The 23,036-nt window shown below is 36.8% G+C and overlaps 2 protein-coding genes across 11 annotated transcripts in view; both read right to left on the bottom strand.

Annotated features, from left to right (window-relative positions):
* LOC122093454 (katanin p80 WD40 repeat-containing subunit B1 homolog KTN80.2-like) overlaps positions 1–2,688 on the bottom strand; it is a 34,152-nt gene extending 31,464 nt beyond the window's left edge. For 3 of the 6 annotated variants that reach the window (XR_006144454.1, XR_006144457.1, XM_042663804.1), the window contains exons 1-5: positions 2,258–2,687; positions 1,802–1,932; positions 1,274–1,391; positions 645–871; positions 430–532 (exon numbers count right to left, since the gene is read on the bottom strand). Coding sequence is in view for 1 of the 6 variants with exons in the window: in XM_042663804.1 (XP_042519738.1) it covers positions 430–532; positions 645–871; positions 1,274–1,391; positions 1,802–1,932; positions 2,258–2,282 (604 nt within the window). In the remaining 5 variants the exon portion in view is untranslated. Of the gene's footprint in view, positions 1–429; positions 533–644; positions 872–1,273; positions 1,392–1,801; positions 1,933–2,257 lie in introns of those variants that run through there. The other 3 variants (XR_006144455.1, XR_006144456.1, XR_006144458.1) reach the window with 3 other exon arrangements.
* A 9,042-nt stretch (positions 2,689–11,730) lies between these two features.
* LOC122093848 (protein STRUBBELIG-RECEPTOR FAMILY 3-like) lies at positions 11,731–22,289 on the bottom strand. Of its 5 annotated transcripts, none has more exons than XM_042664389.1 (19): positions 22,007–22,289; positions 21,756–21,907; positions 21,337–21,539; positions 20,998–21,127; positions 20,820–20,891; positions 20,314–20,382; positions 20,094–20,165; positions 19,739–19,810; positions 19,579–19,650; positions 19,433–19,498; positions 19,205–19,270; positions 17,864–18,261; positions 17,314–17,759; positions 15,682–15,953; positions 15,236–15,374; positions 13,292–13,428; positions 13,047–13,203; positions 12,120–12,357; positions 11,731–12,012 (listed from the first exon to the last, which is right to left on the bottom strand). In XM_042664389.1, the coding sequence occupies exons 3-18, from the start codon at positions 21,434–21,436 to the stop codon at positions 12,259–12,261; spliced, it is 2,367 nt and encodes a 788-aa protein (XP_042520323.1). In that variant the 5' UTR covers positions 21,437–21,539; positions 21,756–21,907; positions 22,007–22,289; the 3' UTR covers positions 11,731–12,012; positions 12,120–12,258. The 5 variants fall into 5 exon arrangements, with proteins under 5 accessions (XP_042520323.1, XP_042520322.1, XP_042520324.1 ...); XM_042664388.1 differs by having other exon boundaries at positions 21,337–21,532; XM_042664390.1 differs by having other exon boundaries at positions 20,314–20,379; positions 21,337–21,532; positions 22,007–22,288.
* Between the last annotated feature and the right edge of the window lie 747 nt (positions 22,290–23,036).

Here is a 23,036-nt window from a genome sequence, read left to right as displayed (position 1 = left end):
GGGTGGGGGGTGCGGGGGGAGGTTCAAGAAGACCTAAAGAGGTGCAAAATCTAAATTGTCGCCAACACAAGGGCGAATATAGTATCTGGATAGTTTGTACGGGAAAATAACATGGAAGGAATCCTATAAGTACATTGGCAAGGACTCAGACACTCATCCAAAATTTCATTTTTACATATATAAAAAGGACATTACCCACTGCTGATCCCACCTATGCGGTCCCTTTCGCATATATCCGTCTGATAAATTTACATAAGATTTTGTACGACCACAAATGATTTCAAACTTTTTTTTTGGGTGGGGGGGGGGGGAACCACACATTATAAGACGTAGTAAACATGATCCAGAGGAATAAACAAGCCAACAGCAATCAAATTTGTGGGAATAAAGTTAAGCAGAAGAATCTCCTAGGAGAGACATGTCATTTACCTGTAGCTAGAAGAAACTCAAGGGGATGAAACTCTAAGCAACGAATTTGTCCTTCATGGAATTTAAAATCGTGCAAGAGCTTCCCAGCAGTTAGATCCCATATCTGTCCACATCATTTCAGGAAAGCATCAGTTGCAGGTTTGCACTAGTCAATGCGAGAGAGAAAAGAAATAAATGTTGCTGTCCAAACTGCTATATGTGGGCTTCAGAATCACCTTCACAACATTGTCTAATCCTCCAGAAACAACCCATCTACCATCAGGAGTGAATTTAATGGTATTGATTCCTCGAGTGTGGCCTTTGTAAGTGTGAATGCATCCTTTCTTTCTGATATCCCAGATTTTTACATCCGTATCCAGCGATCCAGACACAAAAAATTCACCAAATGGATGGAATTCAACAGCAGTGCAATTGGATCTGTGTCCAGTAAGTGTGCGTACAACTACGCTTCAACAACAATAACAACTAAATTAGGAGTTTCAATGCACATAATGGTTCAAATTTTCATCATAACAGCAAGTTTCTATAGGTAGAAGTTTTCACTCCACAAAATTTCTTAATAAGCATTTTCAATGTATTAAATTAATAACTTAGACCTAACAACGATGCAAATTTCCCACACACACACACACACACACACACTCACACACACTACTCTACTATGCATTTCTCATGAATTCTACCTTTTCAGCTTTCTCATCTAGCTAACTCACCTAATCACTACACTATGCTGCCGCCTATGTGAACTAGGGAGGAGGGTCTCTCAAATTATCCTTTTCAATGGGAAGATCCCAACTTTCATTTCTAATTTTTCATAACCAAATAGGAGGAAACAACAACTTACTCTTTGCCTCTTCCAAATCCCACAGCTTTATTGTGCCAGAAGAAGCTCCACCAAGCACCAAAGCCTCTGCTGAATCAAAAGTTACAGATTCAACTGGACTGGTGTGACCAGATAGGCTCTGCATATTTACACAGAAAACGAAAAAGGCATTCTGTCATAGGAAGTAATATTGCACCTACTCCTTTGACCTCCTTCGCCATATTAGAAGAGTTTTCAGCCATAGAAGTGTATTTTGGGAAAGTATGGGTTCAACATGCAAGAAATTAAACAAGAGGGTGGTATGAAATTTGCTGTACAAGTCCAGCTAAAATATGTTGCAGAACTTCAATGCTTTTCCTAATAGAGAAAAGGTTGATGCTCTGAATCGATGAAATAAACAGTGTATATTGTACTAGTTATAGCAGCATGGAACTCGCTGCCACAAGCCGGGGAATCAGGGGCATCACCCAAAGTTAATGGAATCCACAATACTAAACATTCCAAAAAGTGTTATGAGTAATCAAATAGGAGCTTGAAATGTGAACTGACCAATAAAGAATTCAGTTTCCCAATCGCCCACAGCTTCACCTTGTGATCCCCTCCACCAGTGATAACAAGCCTACACGACTTCTTCCCAATATTCAAACAGTTTACATTGGACGAGTGTGCCATGAATTCCTCTAAATCCAGTTGGTCAAGGAAAAAAATGGCCAAATCAAGCTAAATACCTCCACCAGCTAGATGAACTTCACGGCTCAGATTATAAGAAATCATACAGAGATTCTTAAAATTCAGGATAAGAGCAACATTCAGTAGAATTAAGACTGTAAATACTTCTCAAAATAACAATAAGAAAGGAAAAAAGAAAATCTTCTCAGCTAAAATCAGTGTCATCCGCCCCAAATTCAAAAAACATAAACAGGAACAACTAAACAAATGCCCTAGATCAAGATTCCTCAAGTTCACACAAACAAAGCATCTCGACGAGATCAAATCAAAGGATACGCAACTTATACCCACACTTCTCCATTCTCCAGAGAACAGAGAGAAGCTCCTGTAAAATCTAACTCTTTAATCCACCAAGGAAGCGAGATCGGAGGCCAAATTGATGTACGGACCGAAATAGATACTTACTGGATAAGGAAGAAGTGATCAATTTGGAGAGAGGACCACTTGAGGAAGGTTTCAGAGCTTCGAAGCCTTCGTCCAACGAAAGAATAGAATCCGATTCAGAGAGGACACAAGGGACAAGATGTTGCAGAGATTCGAGAGTTCCTTCTTCTTCCACTGGAGAGAAATCGGAGAAAGAAAGAGGAATTCTTTTCGTCTGCTTTCGACCCTGTTTTTAGGCGCGAGAAGAAATAAAGAAAATTTAGGGAGAGAAAGGGGAAAAGAAAAAGCTCATTAAGACATTCTACACTATAGAGCATGATTCAGACAGTTCCCTTCTGTAATACTCGTTTGATAAATGCCCCTCATTTGATTGCGTTTTTGAATTAAATAGTAATTTACCATTATGACCTCCATGGATTACGATGACGTACGAATCAACAATTTCGAACTTCGAGGCTTGAACCTTATGATTAACGTGCGGATTAATATGGATCGTCCATTTTTTTTAGATTTCAATTGAACAATTATGATTATAAGGCATGCACTGGTTCTTCTTTTCAGAGAGGAGAAAAGCGATTGACCAGAGGAAACGCTCCATAAAGGCGTCACCGTCCGGAATTCCACGTTAGCTAGTACAAATAATTGATTATTTATCAGCCTTCAAAAAAAAAAAAAAAAGAAAAACAAATAATAATAATTATCTGCCAGTCTGTACAGACTGTGTAGGTACGAAAAGATCACATTACCCCCTATTAGAGTGTGTTGAAGGTGTTTTTGGTGTCTTTTCATTAGCGTATTGGTCTAATATTTTCTACTTAAGATCAATTGGGGTTCCCTCACCCTTAATTATTAATAGAAAAAAAGAATCTTAAAAGGCAATGTGGCTTTGTGCCAAAATACATATGAGAGGGAGAAATGACAGTCTTACCTACATGAAAGGCGAAAATTACATCTTTGTTGATGTTTTTATGTGAGTTTTTATTGGTTCTTATACTAATTAGGAGCTATGTTACCTTTTATGAAACCCTCTCCCATGTTAATATAAGGGAATAAAATCTTTTGTTCAGGAGTGACACTTGTACAATAGGCACAGGGCTATGTAATGACCATTGTGCCACTTCTAGGGGATATATGCCCCAATGCTAGACGGAGTGCTGGTCTCGAATAAAAAATACTTACCCTTTCATGATTTAAAATGAAAGAACCCTACCCACTTGTCTAACTAATCCAAACATAATGTATTATGTCTCCTATCGACCTGTGCACTCAGGTCAGTGCAAACTAACAAGGGTTTATACATATATGGTAAATAGGGCCGACCTCATGTATAACCTAAAGGCAAGAGAAAACCCTGTCCTCTTAAATATATAAAAAATAAAATAAAATAAAATAGGTTGGTCCTTATATTTACCACATAATATATATATATATATTTTTTTTTTTTTTTAATAAGAGGGGTGTCTGACTTTAGGCCGACTAATTCCCCTTAGGTTCGTACATGATCCTCGTGTGTTACGTACGAATCGAGAACTTCTGAACCCTAGTAAACCTTAGGCGGGTGGCCCAATAAAATATGCAACGAAGAAGTTTTCTTTGGCCCATCAAAATAAGTTTAGATAACGTGTTTACACGTGTCATGATTTAAGACACGTAAATGAAACAAAGAGGGATGGGGATGTGTGAAGCTAATTGCCACTTTTGTGGTGCTAGATTTTCGACGTGTCAGATGGGTGGGAGGCTTATAAAGGCTTCTTATTTTTTCCATTCTTTCTTCACATGATGTGTCTACATATTTTATCATTACGAAGAAAGTGATTGATGAGATACGATTACTAATGTGATATAGAATATATTGCTATATTTTATATGACAAAGGACTATCTGGTCGTGAGTTGCTCTCTACGTCTACTCAATGCAGAATTTGTTAATATAGTTTCTCTCCTCATAAAAAATAATAGAAAACTCTCATGTGTCTAGCCTCGTATTCAAAGAATACTCGCCCGTTAAAACATCAATATGAATGAAATTTGTATTTTGTGGGAGGTGTGAATGAAATTTATATTTTATGAGATATGTTCTTTGCACGCAATCAGGTAATTTTTTTTTCATACCATATTCTCCGAACAAGCAAAACATAGGAGCATACCAATGAGATGTAGTATAATGATTTCTTATGTTGGAGTAGGCATTCCATACGGGGATGTGTGTGTGAATGAGAGAGAGAGAGAGAGAGAGAGCTAATATACCTTCTCAAGAGGTTCAAAGAACCTTTTCAATCATAACTTAATGATGATATTCACAATAACTTATAGAGAGAACTGGTTCCTGTGAAGGAGTATGGTTTTCATGCGAGCACAAGGAACAACGGGAATATATGAGGAAACATCTATAAATACTATCATTTTCCATTTCATGAGGGGAAGATCCATCATTTCACCCCCATATATCTAGGATAGGGGTCACACTCCCCCACGAAAAACATTTTCCCTAGTTTATAGGAAAAAGTCTAGACGCACACTACTAGTATATCATAAGCTAGTGTTCACTATTTCTATTTCTCTCCTCCCCCACTGAAATGATTCCCTCGCCCCTCTTGCATGATATCTCATTACACATCCCTATTGTTGCCACCCACTAGCTTATCACACAGAGGTGGTGTGCCTATCACTCTCCTTAATTTTTGATTAAAGGATTTTATCCTCATTGAAAGGCATAGTTGTGCTTCTGTTTCCCATGTTTTAGCATTTATCCTTTATTAAACTTTATTTACAAATTGAAGTCCAACCAACAAGTGAGGTCTTCGATTTTTTGATAAGTTTAGTTAGAGTTATGAAATCTTATATTTTGCATGTAAAACACGATAACCCCTATTAATGAAATATTATATTTTTATTATTAAAAAAAAAGGCAGATATGTGTTAAATTAAGAGAGTTGAAAAAAAAATTACAAATTATTTGACACCTTATGTGGTGTCAATAACAAAATCACTATAAAATGACAATTATCCCTCCTGTATGATACCTCATATGGTGTTTCCATTGGTGTTGATTGCTAGCTTATCATATACCAGAGGCATACCCATCCTTCTCCAATTATTTATGACCACCTTTGCACTCATCTTCTGTTTTCAGAAAATTATAAATCTCTTAATTGGTGGTTTATATGAAATTATGAATTAAATCAAAAGCAAGAAATCCAACCATAAGAGAAGCCACTAATTGCTACGAAAAGGAAGAGCGTGTTGGAAGTCACGACTCACAACCACTAATACTTGATTACTTTCATATTGTCTTAGATGATTAATTACTTAATTTTTCATTGAAACTTTTTAATAATATTTTTGTTCATGTATTTTTTATATTATATGTGTGTCTAATAAAGAAGGAGAAAATAACACTTCCTAGTCATGACTCATGAGGCCCTGCATAAGCAGAAAAGTCAATGAGGGGGTGCATATAGACATCAATAAGGGGATAAGTTTATTGTATTTCATACCAATGGGGTTGGTAGCCTAGTGGTGAAAATGTCCTTAACCCATCACCGCTCGAGTCGGTTAGTTGTGGGTTTGAGTATTAACATGTCCATTATCGCCCATTGATTCTGCGGAAGCATCGCTTGCCTTATAGGGGCTATGATCACCATGGAGCACCCATTTTTTCTTTACAAAAAAAAAAAAATGTTGATTTTATTTCATAGAGGTGGGGGTATCATTTCGCCCCCTTTGTGTCTGAATGCAGGGGCCATATAACCAGAGAGTTCTTTTGTCCTATAACGGATTTTTTTCTTCAATTAAACTTTACTTGAAATAAGTGAACTGCAAATGAACTATTGCTCTAATTTTTACAACATGTCAAATTGACATCCATGGTCACTAGGCATTGCTTCCTCACAATGGAACTTCAACCAATTCAAGTCTAGAACAACATATTTCAACCAGATAAGAAAAAATCAACACCCCCCCCCCTCTCAAATCATTGTGAGACTAGATTATTAGTATCAATATTGATGTCTATATAAGTGTCATTCAATATTGATATGGATCAGATCATATCAGTATGGTACTGATCATAAATTCAAAATTTGATCACCTTTTGGTTGATACCATACATTGATACAAAATTTGATCACTTTTTGGTTGATACCACACATTGATACGATATTGATACTTTAAATAGTGTTTGGTATACATTCCCATAAAGATAGTAGTGGGTTTTAAAATGGGTACTAAATCCAGAATCTATTTGAATAATGCATAACAAATACAGCCTGAAGAACTGGATTTCAATTTGACATATTATATCAAATTGATCCACAATTCATGAAAGCATCCAATTAATAAAAAACATGTGGCTAATTAAGTACCATACTATACAGGTGAGACCCATACTTACGTTCTAACATTTGACTTCGGAATCTTTCCATGTCATCATGAAGTTAGGTTGGCAAATTATGGCCTGACCAAGATTTCCACTTGATTTAGGCGATTAATCTTTATATTCACCAGCTTTACAAAAATATATAATAAAAAAAAAATTCTTTATATTCACCAGCTTTACAAAAATATATTAAAAAAAATATCTTTCTATTCACCAGATTAGTGGGTCCCACATACACTAGTTTTATGGATTCCACATACTTCTACGTGACAACTCAACCCTAGTAATATCACCCTTTTAATGGGAGGAGAGGAGGGAATTTAAATAAATTAAAGGAAAAAAGAACTTTGCCAATTTGACTTAAGGAAACACTCAAATAGAGTCGGGCACGAAAAATATGTGCTGCCCATTTTTGTTGTGCAATAAAGATGCTTCCACATATACTCCCATTGGCCCTGCACATTGGTGTTTCATACACCAGACTGTTAGGGTTCTTTCTCCCTAAATTAAATTAGTACATAATATTTCACATAAGTCAATATAAATTACAATGAGAAAAGAATGCCACAAGCTTCTACACCTAGAGACATGGCGGTGAAATGACCATCCCACCCCTCCCTTTAGATGGCTGGATGCATGCTCCCATTGGCCCCACTCTGGCTAAGGAGCCATGCAACCAGGTAGCATTACCTCTCCCATATTACAAGGAAGAAAGTTTCTTGTACAGGAGTGTGGCTGCCACATTTGCACTCTTATTTATGTCTCTCTCTCCTCCTCCCTTTAAAATGACATCCTTACCTCGCACATGCGTAGGAACCATGCGATCAAACCAAAAGTGGGGCTAATTGGGTCTCATGCAGGCGTAGGAGCCATGCGATTGAACCAATTTTTTTTTTGGGGGGGAAGGGGGGAGGAGGAGGGATAAATAAGGGTGTTAAGCGGTTCAGTGTAAGATTTTATAGGTAAAAACCAAAATCAAATCGTTTGATAAACGGTTTCAATAGTCTCGATTTAAACGGTTTGTTATTTGTTTTAAAAAGGTTTTATTAAGTTTTTTATTTCTTTTTATTTAAACAGATTTTTTCTCTTTTATTTTATTTTTTATTGAAATAAATGTAAACTTAATATTAAATTAATTTATTTATTATTATATATACTTTTTTAACTATTGTAACGCTATAGTTGTTTATATGTTTTAATGTTGACGCAAAAAGTTGAATGTCTTTTAATTTTTTATTAGGATTTGTTTATTCTAACTATGAATGACTTAATTTACTCTATATATATATATATTAATCGATTTGAATGGTATACTTAGATGGTTTATTGTCAATTTAAATGGCTCGGTTTAAATCGTTTAACCACATGGTCTCAATTTTGAAATCAAAACCAAATCATTTATTAAACAGTTTCATTGTAAACTGATTAATTCGATTCTGATAAACAATTTTTGTTTGATTTTGACAGCCTTAGTGTTAATTGGGTCTCTGACAAGTGTAAGATCCATGCAAATGAACCAAAGGGGGCGCTAATTCAGTGTTGCGTAGGCATAAGAACCTCACTCCATACAGGAAACTTTCTTCCATATTCCAACGAAGGGAAAAGATTCTCCAAAACTTTGGCATATGGTAGGCTAGCACCCCTCTCTCTCTCTCTCGCTCTCTCTCTCTCTCTCTCCTACCATTTATGCCACAAAACTCTTAAATTCATATGAGGATGTAAAATGAACCATAAACATAGTTAAAAGAGAGAGAGTTCAATTTGTGATTAGTCATCTAGAAAGCCATGGTGATAATAGGGAAACTAGGGCTACAGTAATTTCCAAGCAAGGACCAAGTAAAAGAGGAAAAAATTATAATAGAACCCTATTTTACTATAATTTTATTTGAATTTTTCTTTTATGGGTTTTACATGGAAGTAAATTGATCAAATAGTAAACAGATTTGTGGCAAAATTTTATGGACCAAGTTTTTCTTCATCTACGGCGAAGGATTACAACTTTTCCTTGTTTATGAATCCTTTATCGTTGCCTTTAAATCATTAGGTTTAGAAATTAAGTTGTTTCCAACAAGCTATTATTCCCCTCCCAAAGGTATGTTCTTACACGTTATTCACCCGTCCGCCGTTGAAAATACCACTTACCATCCGACTTGCATTTATTATGCATGCCACGAGTTGTCAATAAAGGTCTTTTATTTGTCATATGTTCCCTATGCCTTTTTTTTTTAGTAGAAATGTATCAGGTCTTTTATACGTCATATGTCCCCTTTGAATATTTTTTTTTTGATAGAAATATGTCTCCTATGATAGCATAGTAATGGTCTTTTATATGTGATATGTCCCCTATAATAGAGAGAGTAATGGTCTTTTATATGTTATATGTCATTAGTAGAAGGTAGTAGTGTTTGCAAACAGTTGCTTAAGTATGGTTTCTTTCTTCTGAGAAGGGGGGGGGGGATCAAGTAATAAAATAGATCTTATCGCTAGAATGAAGGCAACAAGGCAAAGAATGGTAGCTTACTAGCTTTTTTGGCAAACAAACAAAAACATGTATAGCTACAAAATAAGCTTACCTAAAGGTTTATTAATTAAACACTAATTGATATTTTAAAAAATGATTACAAAGGTTATTTTACAAATGAAGAGCTTAAGGTCAAATAATTCATCTATAATTAGTTGCTAATTAAAAAATTGCATTATGTCCTTGCCTTACTCATTTTTAATTTTGTGAAGGGTTGGTAGAACTGTATTTGAGGTATCACCAAATACTTGTTTAGTGCATCTGTTATAAGCCAGAATTTTGAAAATATTATAAGGTTAACTATATAGAATGGTAGGTGAATCAATCCTTTCAATAGTTTGGAAAAGTTTGGACATCAATATTACTAGGCGGGAATTTTTTTTTCTTTTTTATTCGTAGAAAGAGACCACTCGTCATTGATGGTGATTTGATGCTATGATTGGACTCTGAGAAAACTTATTATTTTAATCAAAAGGTCAGACTATATGGATGAAGAGATTCTCTCTTCACCATAAACTAAAAGAAATTGAGTTTAAATTGGGGGGGGGGGGATAAGTGGAGAGAAAAACTCCACTCCACTCTATGATTCAAGAGGAAGAAATAGAACAAATGATACAAATAGAACAAAGGATACAATCTTCCCCACCAATCATGATATCTCACTGATCCTAGATTAGTGTACAATACGAAAATGATACGGACAAAGGGTATAATTGTCAAAATAGACTCAGAAATTGGTTTCTTTGAGAGCAAAATCATCTTACACGACCGATCAAAAACTGATCCCAACCTGATCGGATCCAATACTAATGCTGATCTAGCCAATAGCCAATACCTCAAATCATGATTCATGACAGAGGATTTCGGGGATCAGTACAAAGATATTACCAATCCTACAATAGTGGTAGACATTTATGACCCTAGATATGTGTACTTTTTTTTGTTCTACTTAAAAAAAGAATACATAGTGGAAATGTAGAGGGGCGTGGTTATTTAAGGTAATTGGCAGTCTATGTAACAATTGGTAAGGAATTTAATAGATCCACCAAACGAAGAAGCTAATTAGTTAGCTACAGTGACCACCCACCTCCCACAAGATCTTGTACAGACACTACACTACAGACACGGACGGCTCCCATCTCCATGTGAGCTTTCCTTCTTCTATATTTACCAGTACTCACATAGTCACATGTGAACGATAGGTGCATAGTTTTTGTCTCCATTCACTGCTTCTGTGCTTCTGCAATCTCTGTCTTCCCTGTTTTTTGCTATTATGATATTCTCTCCTCTGAAAGTGATTCTGCTTTTTTTCCTTTCTTTTATTAATTCTTTCATGATCTTGCATATGGGTATACCGTATACCTTATATCATGCGTTCACCATGTATACCATGATTTTGCATAAGGTACAAGTTTGACCCTATCAACCTGAGCCTGAATGCGAACTCATTGAGGGGCTTGGGCTATAAGCCCAACCGTCTTCTTCTCTCTTCTCCTCAACCCAGTCCAGGCCCTGTATCTCCCTTCCCCTTTCCATGGTCAGGATCAATCAAAATCATCCTAGCAGGCCTTGAAGGTGGGTCAGGGTAGGCAGGCCTTGCACTTTAAATCCTATTCACAATTGGGCTCTTTCACCGTTGAAACACCTGCCAACTTTTCTCTACATAGGGAAATCATTGAATTGAGTTGGTCTTCCTAGTGTACTGTGAATCTGTGACCGACCACATATTCTTAATTGGAAAATAGAAAGATGTCACTCTCTCACTCTTTCTCACTCTTTCTCACAGACCCTCCAGACAAGAGAACAAGAGATCTTCAGGGAACAGATCTTCAACAACGGCGAGTACAAAGCTCTGAAGATCTTACTTTTAGCTGTTACCCACTTTCCCCCTTCTGGGTCATTCCAAATTGAATCCAGATGCTCATCCTCAACAAAGGACAGAGATTCCCTCTGCCGAAATACCGAATTGTGAGTTCACATTACACTGATTATTAATATTATATTATTTTATTAAGAAAAAGATAAGGAGAAAAGAAATCTGTCTGGACCACGTCCCTCTTCCCTTCATAAATAAAAAGACATCTCCACCCTTATTTAAGTAGACCGAGCCACAAGAAACTCTAATGTAGGCCACACTTCAAGGTAGAATCACTTCCCTTGTACAACAGAGAACGTGACCCTTGCCCCCACATGAAAGCAAATGGCAGCACGCAGAAACATAAACAGGGATGAGATTTCAGCTTTCAAGAGGGATGAGGCAGCCATTTTGCCCTGTATCTGGACTAAGAGGCCCCACTGCTTTCCAGGCTTCTTTCTCCCATATAACGTTTCCCCACCCATTAATTCCTCAAACCAGGAGAAGCAGATGAATTGATCCCCCGACCTGGAAACCTTGCTACCTACACGGTTCTTCATTGGATCACATGAGCCAGACTCCATAAGATAATTAGGTGATTTGGATGGGTTATTACTAAAATGACCTCAATACTCAATATGTTATTTATTTCCTCTTTTCCCCATTTTCAGTTTGATTAAATATACATTTTCTTGAACAAGATAAAGTAATACAAACAAATGGACCATTTGGAATACAACAAAAACATAAATAACTGAAGCACATGCCAGTTATTTCACTTTCTTCACAAAGAACAGTATTTCACTCTCATATCTCAAAAATCGACATTGAAAAGAATTAATCACACAAATAAAAAAATAATAATTACTGGCTTAGCTTCGACACAAATGAGTCCTGCATGATTTAACAAAAATGATATAGATCACAAACTAATCATGGCAGCAGAATCAGAAGGAAAACAAAAATGAACAAAGTATCCACACAATTTTGTAAGAGATTACCTCTAAGGCTATATATATGAAGGTGTTGTGATGTTAACAGAGGCAACAGGTTTGTTGCAGTTAACAGCGGAAAGCTTGTCTTCGATGAAGCTGGCTATTCTTCAGGTGACCGCAGTTGTGCTCAAATTCCTAACCTAAATCAGTTGTCACTTGACGTCCTACTGTGCGACTCCCTCTGTGTCATATGTAAGAGGTCCTCCACTATTTCAGACATTGGTGGCCGGAATTCTGGCTCTTGCTGCAAAAATAAAATTTACAGGTTAGCTATGTTAATTTGCAGAAGATAGCAAATTGGATTCTGTCATACCCATTCCCATGAAAAATAAATTACCAATAGTTCATATCACCAATAAAACGAACAGCATAAAAGAACCCCACCCAACAACTCTACCCCTTGCCACAAAACAAAGATAATGAAACGATGACTAGATCAAACAGTGACACTGATTGACCTCGGTAAATATCATAATCCATCTCCAAGGCAATAAGTATGCTATGTATGAGTAGTATAATTTGCAACTGCCCTAAAATCTCTGAGACAGTAATGCAAGAGACAGACATATCCTGGAGTAGTACATACAGTTTCAGAATCTCCAAAAAAAATGTTATAGGTCAAATATCTTGAGGAAGAATAACCAGATAACATCAATTCTTCCAACCCTAGAACTTCCTAGTGCATGCATCATATGTAAGCACCTTCAGAATACACTCCTTTGGACAAGGTTTGGATCCCCATAACCTTAGAGCTACAATGCAATTCAGGTAAACTAACAGCTCACAATGGAGATAGCTTTCTCAAGATCATTGTGCTTGACCGATTATGTATGACTGAGAAACAATTAAATAAATAGATCTGCAAATCCATGTCCATCTAGAAGCTCTAACAAGAGAGAACACCAGATAAAAGAAGAAACCCAAGAAACTCACCTGGGTACACAGACAGATAATGTCAGCAAAACGTGATAAAGACTTAGCAGGGTATGCTCCATTAAGAGAAGGATCAACCATCCTTGACAATGCGTCTATGTCATGAAGCTGAGGGATTGCCCATCTCACCAGATATTGCTCCCCCCGAGGCCGTGACCTACACATTTTTTAAAAAAAATAAGAAGCTGAGAAAGAAACCTGTGAACCTTTAGATACCCAGATTGCTTTAAAACCAGATTACTAACTTGTCATAGGATTTCCGCCCTGTAAGCAGTTCTAACATTACGACGCCAAAGCTGTAAACATCACTCTTGAAAGTGTAAACTCCAGACTCAAATTCTGGAGCAGCATAACCATAAGCTGATAGGAGGTGTCCTGATAACTGATTTTAAATGCACCAGCATCAGTACTGACAACTAAAATTATTCTAATATAAAAAGATTTCTATAAAAAAATAGAATTCTGAATTATAAATGCATCAGCATCAGCACTGACATTTTTATATAAACTAAAATTATTCTAATATAAAAAATATAATTCTGGATACCCAAGAGCCTGCATTTCCTAATCTTGGTTCAATAAACCATCGGGTGAAAAAAACTGGAAAGGACAATAACCAGAAAATTAGAACAGACCAACAAAGTGGATAGATGCAGTGCTTATGAGCACATACAATTAAAAAATGGCACAAATATGGGATTAGAGGTGTGAAAGCACATAATGTTGGCCAACCAAGAGAACGCATTAATAAAATCACTGTGGTGTATAAGTGGTGAAAATTTTAATGGCCCAAATATGAGTCCTTATAAATCCAATAACTAAGATGTTGCAACAATAGGCTGGAATATTTCCTAGTCGGTACCCATTAAGTAGTGGGTAGTAACTCCCTTGAAAAAGCAACTCTAGACATGAAGCCAGGTGGACAACATCTAGTTCCACCTACCTCGAATGTGAGCCTTGAGCACTTTAAAGTATTACCTCAATCCTTTTTGACAAATGCTTCAAAGAAATCACTATCAAGCTTATTGCCCTTGGTTATCAAGGGGTCTGTATGGAAAAATTCAATTGAAAAAAAATGCTTCTGGTGTTTTGTAGTTTTTTGGAACACATTTAGAACCGAACATGTATGTGATGTCCAGTCTGCTTTTGCAATTTTTGGAATGAAACAGGTAAAAAAACACATTTGGAGCAGTTTTGATAAACAAAAGAAGATTTAAAAAAATGCTGGGACAAAAACACGCATGAAAGGGGAAATTTTCACGACTCTCACAGCTCCAAACTCGCAAGCCTCTTGACCCTCTCACCACCACCACCACCACCACCACCACCACCACTAGAAGAAATACTTCTGTTAATATACATTCCATATGTGTTTCTGTTCTTCTGTAATGGCAGAATAATTTTTTCCCAGTTTTAGGATACAACATTTGTTGGTACAAAAGTACTCCAAAATATCAGAAATACAAAAGACTGTTAATGACTCAGCAACAGTAATTTGGAAAAGAATCGCTGCCACACACAACCCAAGCAACTGACATCCTAAATCATCAACAGTAGATTCTTTTTACCACTACATCCCTGATTTCTGACGCTAAATACTTATCTTTATGTGTTATTTCACTCAGACAACATGTCATAAAGTCAGCCAAGTCAAACTTGGAAATCAAGAGATGGATTCCCCATTCAATCCAACATCCAATCAATGGACGGTATGCCAATTGGAATTAACAACCAATAGACCAAAATTCCTTGGATATTTATTTAGGCACTTTATGGATGATCTATCAGTAACCTAGTTTCTCAGGAAATATAGTGTCTAAAGACTGTTCCTCTTTTTTTATCTATGTTCCGGTCATATTTGGCAAGGTTGGCTCCACGAGAGCAGTAGTATGATCTTCTCGAGATTTTGGAGTAGGATGTAAATTCACATTTCAACATCAGATGGTTTTGGAGCTCCCTGTCTCATCATTGGGGGGAGTTCCACTTTGAGAGACACAAGAGCTTTGGCATCAAGACTAACCATCTTTCAATTAGAAACAAAGAACTTGTAATAATATGGAGGACTGGCTTCTAAGGGTTCATCGTACAAGCTCCTTGATCCCTGAGTGGTTCACATGTAAGATTTTCCTTTTCAGTTGCACTGCCTCCCTTTAACAAATTACTTTATTAAGGATGAAAAGAAAGATTACCTGACTTACGGATCTTGAAGATATCAAACGAGCCAAACCACAATCAGAAACACATGCCGCAAGTTCATCATTAAGGAGAATATTGGTTGACTTGAAATTCCGGTGAACAATAGGTGGTTGACAGACCTCATGCAGATATCTTGACCACAAGAAACATGAGATGATAATCAGATAGCTAAATTGAAATACATGAAAAGGGATTGGAAGCTTTGCATTTAAGGGATTCACTCTAGCTGATCAATAGCACCCCATGTAAAGCAAAGAATATAAGGGACAGGTAATCCCTTCTGATGATCCCAACATTAGCATTTATTTACTACTTTACATCTGGAGGATCTCAATTTCAAATAAAAAAAAAAAAAAAAATCAAGATGATGCAATAAACTGTTATCCAACAAAAAATAATTATAATGAGAATGAATCCAAAAAAAAAAAGTTATACTTACTCTAAAGCTCTTGCAGCTCCAAGGGCCACTCGGATTCGGGCATTCCATGAGAGTTTTCTAGTGAGTTCATCATCAGAGTGCAGTGCATCATGGACTGTCCCGTTACAGCAATATTCATAAATGAGTAGCCATTGCCCATGTTCAGAACAGTAACCCACAAGCTCAACAACATTAGCATGCTGGAGTTTAGCAATACTGGACACCAGCTCAAGGAACTCTTCATCTATCTGCCTCATGGAAGCAACATTGTCCAGTTTCTTCACGGCCAGTAACTAATGGAACATCCAGTAGTAAAAGCATAAATATCACAAATAAAAAACTACTCCATAGCCAAAGAAATATACATAGAAACATAAACACCATGAATGAGAGAGAGAGAGAGAGAGAGAGAGAGAGAGAGAGAGAGAGAGGTTTTTCAGGTTGAGCATTTTTCAGAGAGGATTCAAGAATTTGTTAGCACTGTAACTCGAGCTTTGCTTATTTATCACAGACCTGCTTTTTCATTTATTTTTTTTGGTGGTGAACAAATTTTTTTATTGAATCTGGGAGGAGAAAATAGAAGTACAGAGTAGTGTACAACAAGAAAAACAGGTGATATAGAAAAACTCTTAATCAAAGGATAAAACAAAGTATGGAAACTAGAGTTAGTTCAGAACTTGAGGATTTAATCACCTAATTTCCCCAAATCAACAGGATCCGAGCAAGGACGTGAATTTTAAATGCTCAGCCACATTATGAACGAAAAAAAAAATGCAACATCTTCATTAATAATGAAGAAAAAAAAAATCTGGCAAGCTCTCTGAAACTAGATGTTGGTGGGTTAGCCAGTTCTTTGGTATATATAATTTCTTCAAATAATAAAATAAAGATTTTTTTCCCTGAAAAGAAGCTATGTAATTTAGTAACAACTTCCACAAAATGGAAACTTGTAAATCACATCATTCTTGATATTTCTAGAGAAGTGCTATAATATGTCATGGCATGTAGCTCCACTGGTTAATGGAAAAATATTTCTTAGAAAATCAACTCATAGTTATAAAATTTGCTCTCTATAGTTTCTCATTGCCTTATTTATTTATTTTTTACTTTTAAATGCAACTGACAGGGAAACATGTTTGAAAATGGGAAATTGCGACAAAATACAACTATAAAATGGAGGTAAGTGTCCTCCAATGGGGGCAATAATATGAATGACGAAGTGAAACCATATATTTGGAAACAGAATCAAATAAATTTAGTTGGAGTACAGCCCCCCAAGTTTTTTGTACTTAATTTTCAGGAAGGAAAGAAATCTTCTTAATTTTTATGACTATACAATTTCTTTCAAAAAATTCCTGTTAAATATTCTTCTGAAACAAATGGAGTCTCAGAGATTTGATTGACATTAATAAGGTCAAAACTTTAAGAATCAAAATCCTAGCTATGATAAACAGAACATAAAGGATAGCGGCAGCATGTGGGATATATTAGAACATCAGAAAGGAAGCTCCAGAAGAGAAGCATAAAACTTAACACACAAAAATCACAAGAGCCTTCAAGATGAAGAACATCAAGAAAAGGTCACATTCAATCAAACTGAACAAATAATAATCCTACTTAACCAAATTCATATCAAAACCACAAGAATCTTACCTTCCCATCAGGAAGTTCTGCCCGATAAACATTTCCCAGCATGCCCCCTCCAATACGATTTTCTTGAGAAAAGCTGTTTGTATATTGCTGAAGTGATGCAATGGTGAAAGACCTCACAGAAGTGGGAAGATTCAGATTTTTAGAGGGACTGCTCCCTTTCATAGTGTTAGGGGGAGATATTGGTTTCACAATGACATTCTCAACAGGAGGAGGAGGAGGAGGAGGAGGAGGAGGGGGTGGTGGTGGAGGAGGTGGAGGGGGTGGTGGTGGTGGCATTAGAAACATATCAATATCACGATCCTCCTTTTGCTTCGGAATCTTACCTATTCTTTTAGTATCTGTCTCCTCCGAGTAGTTTCGTTTTGGAACAGCAGCCACTCTTCCAATAGCTATTTCATGCTCATCCTTTGGCCTCACAAAAGCTTCATTTGAAACTGGTCGCAAAACTAAACCATTAATGGAGTTATGGAGTTTGAAACAGAACTAATGGACATAAGGGGGAAAAAAAGGAAGACTTCAACAAACTGAAGGTGATATATATAAGGTTTACCTTGATCTATTTGATTATTTGGTTGAGCCATGGATCCATTGTCTCTAGGCCTCTCTTTGGGGCCTTTATAAGCACCAACTTCATGCCTCATGGCAAATACGTCATTCTCTTCCCTTTTTCGGTGACAACTTCCCATGAAAAAAACACATCCTAATACAAACACAATAAATACTAACACCCCTGCAATTGAAATCCAGACCAGCCTTTTAGTGGTAAAAAAATTATTTTTTCTTGCTGGGCTTGATGCTGGGCTCGATTCTTCCGTTGAAGGTGGTCTATTCGCCTGCTTCCCCGGTGGCACTTCAGAAGATGGTGCTCCAGAAGGAAGAGGCGCTTGAGATGGAGGCAAGGGTTGGGACGACGGAGCTATGCTAGTGTTGAATGGATTGCCATCCCTCCTGCAAGTTAATTCAACAGTTACTAGAAGGTCATAAGCAAGAAAGTGTTAATCCACAAACTGAACCAACAGTAAATTTCTCGACATTATTAAGTTTATGCATATGAAATTTTCAAAAAAGAAAACTGCAGATCTGCATACCAAAGAATAGACAAATGTAAAAGCTCCAGTTTTAAACATAACTACATAAAACATTCACATGCTCCACATAACTACCTTAGAAACCTGTACCGGATGTCTGTTGATGCAATTACAAGATAAATGGCTTGACTACCTTTGTCCTTATTTCTAACACTCTCCTTTTACATGCACAGACATAACAAATAGGATGTAATTGTTTGTCACATTTTTTTTTTCTTTTATAAGTACATCTGCTTCAATATTATAACTAATTAGTTGTCAGTATATAAAAATTTCCACTGTAGTATACGCTCAGCATGGTGTTTTAGTCCTCTTTTCGGGGTGAGACACATGTTGGTGCATAAGGTAGGAGACACTATCAGACTAGATAATATCGTTGTTGGAATAAAAAAAAAACCAAGAGATGCTTGTATTTTTCATTGCAAACAGTTTTCCCATAATCTTCTTCTGTCCGAAGAAATCTGTAAGGTTCCCTTGTCTTTACCACATGCATACACATTAGGAAGGGTGAATTTGTCTGATTATGCATACTTAAGCAACCCTTAGGTCCTGCAAATGTTAATCCACCAGTTAAAAATCAAATCCATTCACCAACCAGTTTACAAAATAATATAGCCTCTGGCTGCTCATATTATGTGAAAACACAATCGCGTATGAAATTATGAATCTAACTGTTCCTTAGGGTCATCGTGTTCAATACAAAAAACTCATAATGGTATGAATAAAAAATGCATCCATGCATCCATATAGAGAGAGACACATTCAATGATAAAATAAACGAATGTTTGCTATGTGGCTCTCACTTGAAATTTGGAATACTCAGCAGCTTTTCAGGTATAGGTCCAGAGAAAAGATTATTCTCTATATTCCTGTCAAGCAAACAAAGTGACTTTCAAATCACAGATAACTGAATCTCACATATTACATAACACATTCTGAATTCAAAGTGATGCCTCAAATAATAAAGCTAGCTTACAAAAATAAGAAATTCTAATTCAACATTAAAATCACCAAGAAGTCAAGAATATTACAAATCTCTAAGGGGGAGATCTTGAAGAACATCGAGGGTCCCAGAAAGCTGATTATTCTGCAAGTGACTGACAGCCAAAATTTCAAATTGATTGAAATAGAGAAAGCATAGGAATAGCAAGAAAATTTACAAAAACAGATTACTCACAAGGTGGTTAGAGAAGACAAGCCTCCCATTGAAGGGGGCAATTTCCCACTTAAATTGTTAGCGGAAAGATCCCTGCAGAAAAGTAAATGATTGCAAAACCAACAGTCAAAAGGGCACATGTTAGAGGCAAAGTATGTCAAAATAAAAGAGGAAACCTTACAGATTAACCAATCCTGTAAGACTTTGAAAAGCATCTGGTAATTCTCCAGTTAATTGATTATTGTTGAGTGACCTACGGCAAATAGCAAAAAAATAATTATTAGTTTGAAAGAAATTTTAATAACATTAAAAAACACCTCCCCCCTCCCCTTTTTTTGTGGGTGGGGGGGGGGGGGGGATTGTTGAGTGACCTACGGCAAATAGCAAAAAAATAATTATTAGTTTGAAAGAAATTTTAATAACATTAAAAAACACCTCCCCCCTCCCCTTTTTTTGTGGGTGGGGGGGGGGGGGGAAAGACCCCCTTTTTTTGGGGGGGGGGGGGGGGGGGGAAAGAAGAAGAAGCTTAAACTTACATGGCTGACAATTGAGTAAGTGTGGCCAAAGAAGCTGGGATACTTCCCGATAAATTGTTAGCTGAGAGAAAACTGCCCCAAGTGAAGAAAAATATTATGTAAAACTTCATGTTTCATATAAGGCACCAACAATCGTATGGATATATTACAGACCCAAGCTAAAAGTAGGCCTCAAAATCATTTGATAAATACAAGAGAATTGTTAAGATTCAAAACATACAATTCCTGCATGGTAATGGGTAAATTCGATGGAATGCTCCCTCCAATATGGTTGTTGCTTAAATCTCTGCTTCAGGAAACAAAAGGAACACAGGACATCAATGACCACATCCATAAACATAAATCTTAAGCTCGCATTGTTACTTAAAGAAAGATAAGCTAGATGAATGTTCAAATGGCAGTGCATGAGTCCTCAATTTGCCTTCCACATAGGGATTGGGTAGAGAACCATCCAATGAGGAGAAAGTAGGCCACTACTTGAGTTGCCAACAGGACTCAACCCAAAGGCCGTAAGGATTACCCAATCCATCCAATATGGCCAGTTTCCTGGTGATAAGAGATCTCCTAGGTCAGTCCCGCACATCAAAATGCTGCAGCATGTGGATGTAGAACTTGGGAAAGACGACTGGGTAAATTATGCTTTGGCATAATATTATCAGATGCAGAGTAACATGAAAAAGTGTGCACGGTGGCCAAAAAGCGCATCATTGCACTGATAACACTCACATTGTTATAATAGAAGCAAAAGACCCCAAGTTATCACCCAATACCCCTCCCAAATTTGCCGCATTCACGGTTCTGCAAAAACAAAAATCTGTTAGGAATACCAAATTTAAAAAAAGGAACGAAATCAGAACATCAATCACTAGAAATGGGCTTGATTAGGATCACCAAAGTACCATACATTTTGGTTATGTTTGCATTCACACATAGGACACCTTGCCATGACTCCGTACACGGGTCCCCTCCATTTGGAATCCATCCAGGAAGGACAGGGTAGCCCAGCGAAGCATACAAGCTATTGATCGCAGAAACTGCAAAATTTAAATAAATAAATAAAGCATTCTTCAGTTCTAGGAACTCATAATTCCTAGAAAATTTGTATTACCCAAAAAAAAAAAAAAAAAAAAAAAACCGTACAGAGCACACCTTTACAAATTCCACGAGACCAGTCAGGAAATAAGTGAACTAAAAACTATTTTCTAGAATCTGTAGATCTACTCGAAGGAAAATTCATCCTTACCGTCTCGAGGGTCAGTGTATCCGCGTGTAAACGAGGAAGTCAAAATCACCACAAAACCAAAGAAGACGCGAGCATAGATCTGCCAATTCAAGTAACCCATAGCCAATCTCTACCTACTCACACTTCGAGAACTCAACTTTTCCTGTCAAATTACTTCCGCATCAAAAGTTCCCGATATTATCGAAACCTCTCAAGCCTAAAAGCTAAAGAAGCAGAATTAGAAGAAGATAAACCAATGCTAGTGAAGCTACTTATGCTACAAAAAAATGAAATCAAGCTCTGAAAACTCAGGGTTAAAGCAAGAGAAACTTAACGAAGAAAATCAAAACAGAAAAAGTGGAAAAAAAAGAACGGGACAACTTTTGAAGTTCAAATCAAACCGCATCAAATTAAAGGAATTAGCAGAGGAAAGCACAAACCTAATGAACTCTGTAGCCTTCACCTCTCAGTAAACCTCGTCTTCAAACAAGGCCATTATCCAGAGAAGGGCTCCACTGACTTTACAAACCCAAGATTCCTCCAATTTAACAAAGACTACGCCATACTTTGCGGTTAAGTTTCCACGGTTCCACTAACCAAAGAACAGAGACATAAATGCAAAGACCATATTCGAATTTCAGATAGATTTAGTTCAGAAAAACAACAACCAATCGAGAACTTCAAACCCTACCTTTGCTGAGAAAGAGTAAAAGGAAAAAAGGCTGAAACCTAAAGTCTTAGAATTGATTAAACAAAGTCTAAAAAAGAAAAAAGAAAGTTGCAGAGTTGCAGAAAGTGGTGGCTTCAGCTTCCCACAGTTGCTCTTCCACTTTTCTACTCAACGCAAGCCAACAAGCAACTCATCAGAAGAAACTGAAGAATTTTATAATTTTAGAGAGAGAAAGAGAGAGATTTAAGGTTTTTTAAAATGAAACTACGAGCGAATTTAAGATTTTTTACCAAAAAAACAAAATGAAAGATTTAAGGATTTCAAATACTCTTTAATAAAATTAGTTAAGATGATGCACTTATCTATTAAAAAAATGGTCAAAGATGACGGACGCGAGGGCTAAAATCTAACGAATTACATGCGAGGCTGCCGTCAGTTTTATTAACGTTAGCATGTAATAATGGGCCTTTTATTTATGAGACCATTATTTTGGCCCATCAAATTTTGCAATAATATTCTGGTTGGGCCTGGTCCCATTTTGTTTGGCCTTTTTGAGGTGCTCAACTGATGCTTTGGAAAAAAACAAACTAAAACCTAAAACTTAATGATTCATTAGGGCCCTTTTGTTTATGGGGATTTTGATTGGGTGGGATTTAAGGGGTGGGGGAGAGTTGTACTTATTTTTCCAAAAATATGGTAAAGTCATGTGTTTAGATATAGTGGGATGGGAAATACTCTAGGCAACATTCGGAGATGAATTTTTCTGTCTGTTGATGTGGCTTTCACTCCATCATCTTATAAAGTACTGCTAAATTGGTGGGACTTTGAGGGGTGGGAAGTCATTGTAATTAATGACTCTTTTTCTTCATTCTTCTGTTCTCTCTCTCCCACACCTATGTGCTAACCAAGCAAGGTTGAGGTGAGAAAGTCCAACTTTCCTCCATCTTTACTTTCTTTGCCTTTAACCCCACCAACATGTGGGACCTAGTAGTCAGACATTTTCACCACAAACTCTCCTCTAAACAAATGGAGCCTTAAGGAAAGCATAAAT

This window comes from Macadamia integrifolia, chromosome 11 (assembly GCF_013358625.1).
Source record: "Macadamia integrifolia cultivar HAES 741 chromosome 11, SCU_Mint_v3, whole genome shotgun sequence".
Classification (NCBI taxonomy): domain Eukaryota; kingdom Viridiplantae; phylum Streptophyta; class Magnoliopsida; order Proteales; family Proteaceae; genus Macadamia; species Macadamia integrifolia.
This window is presented reverse-complemented; position numbering and strand designations above follow the sequence as displayed.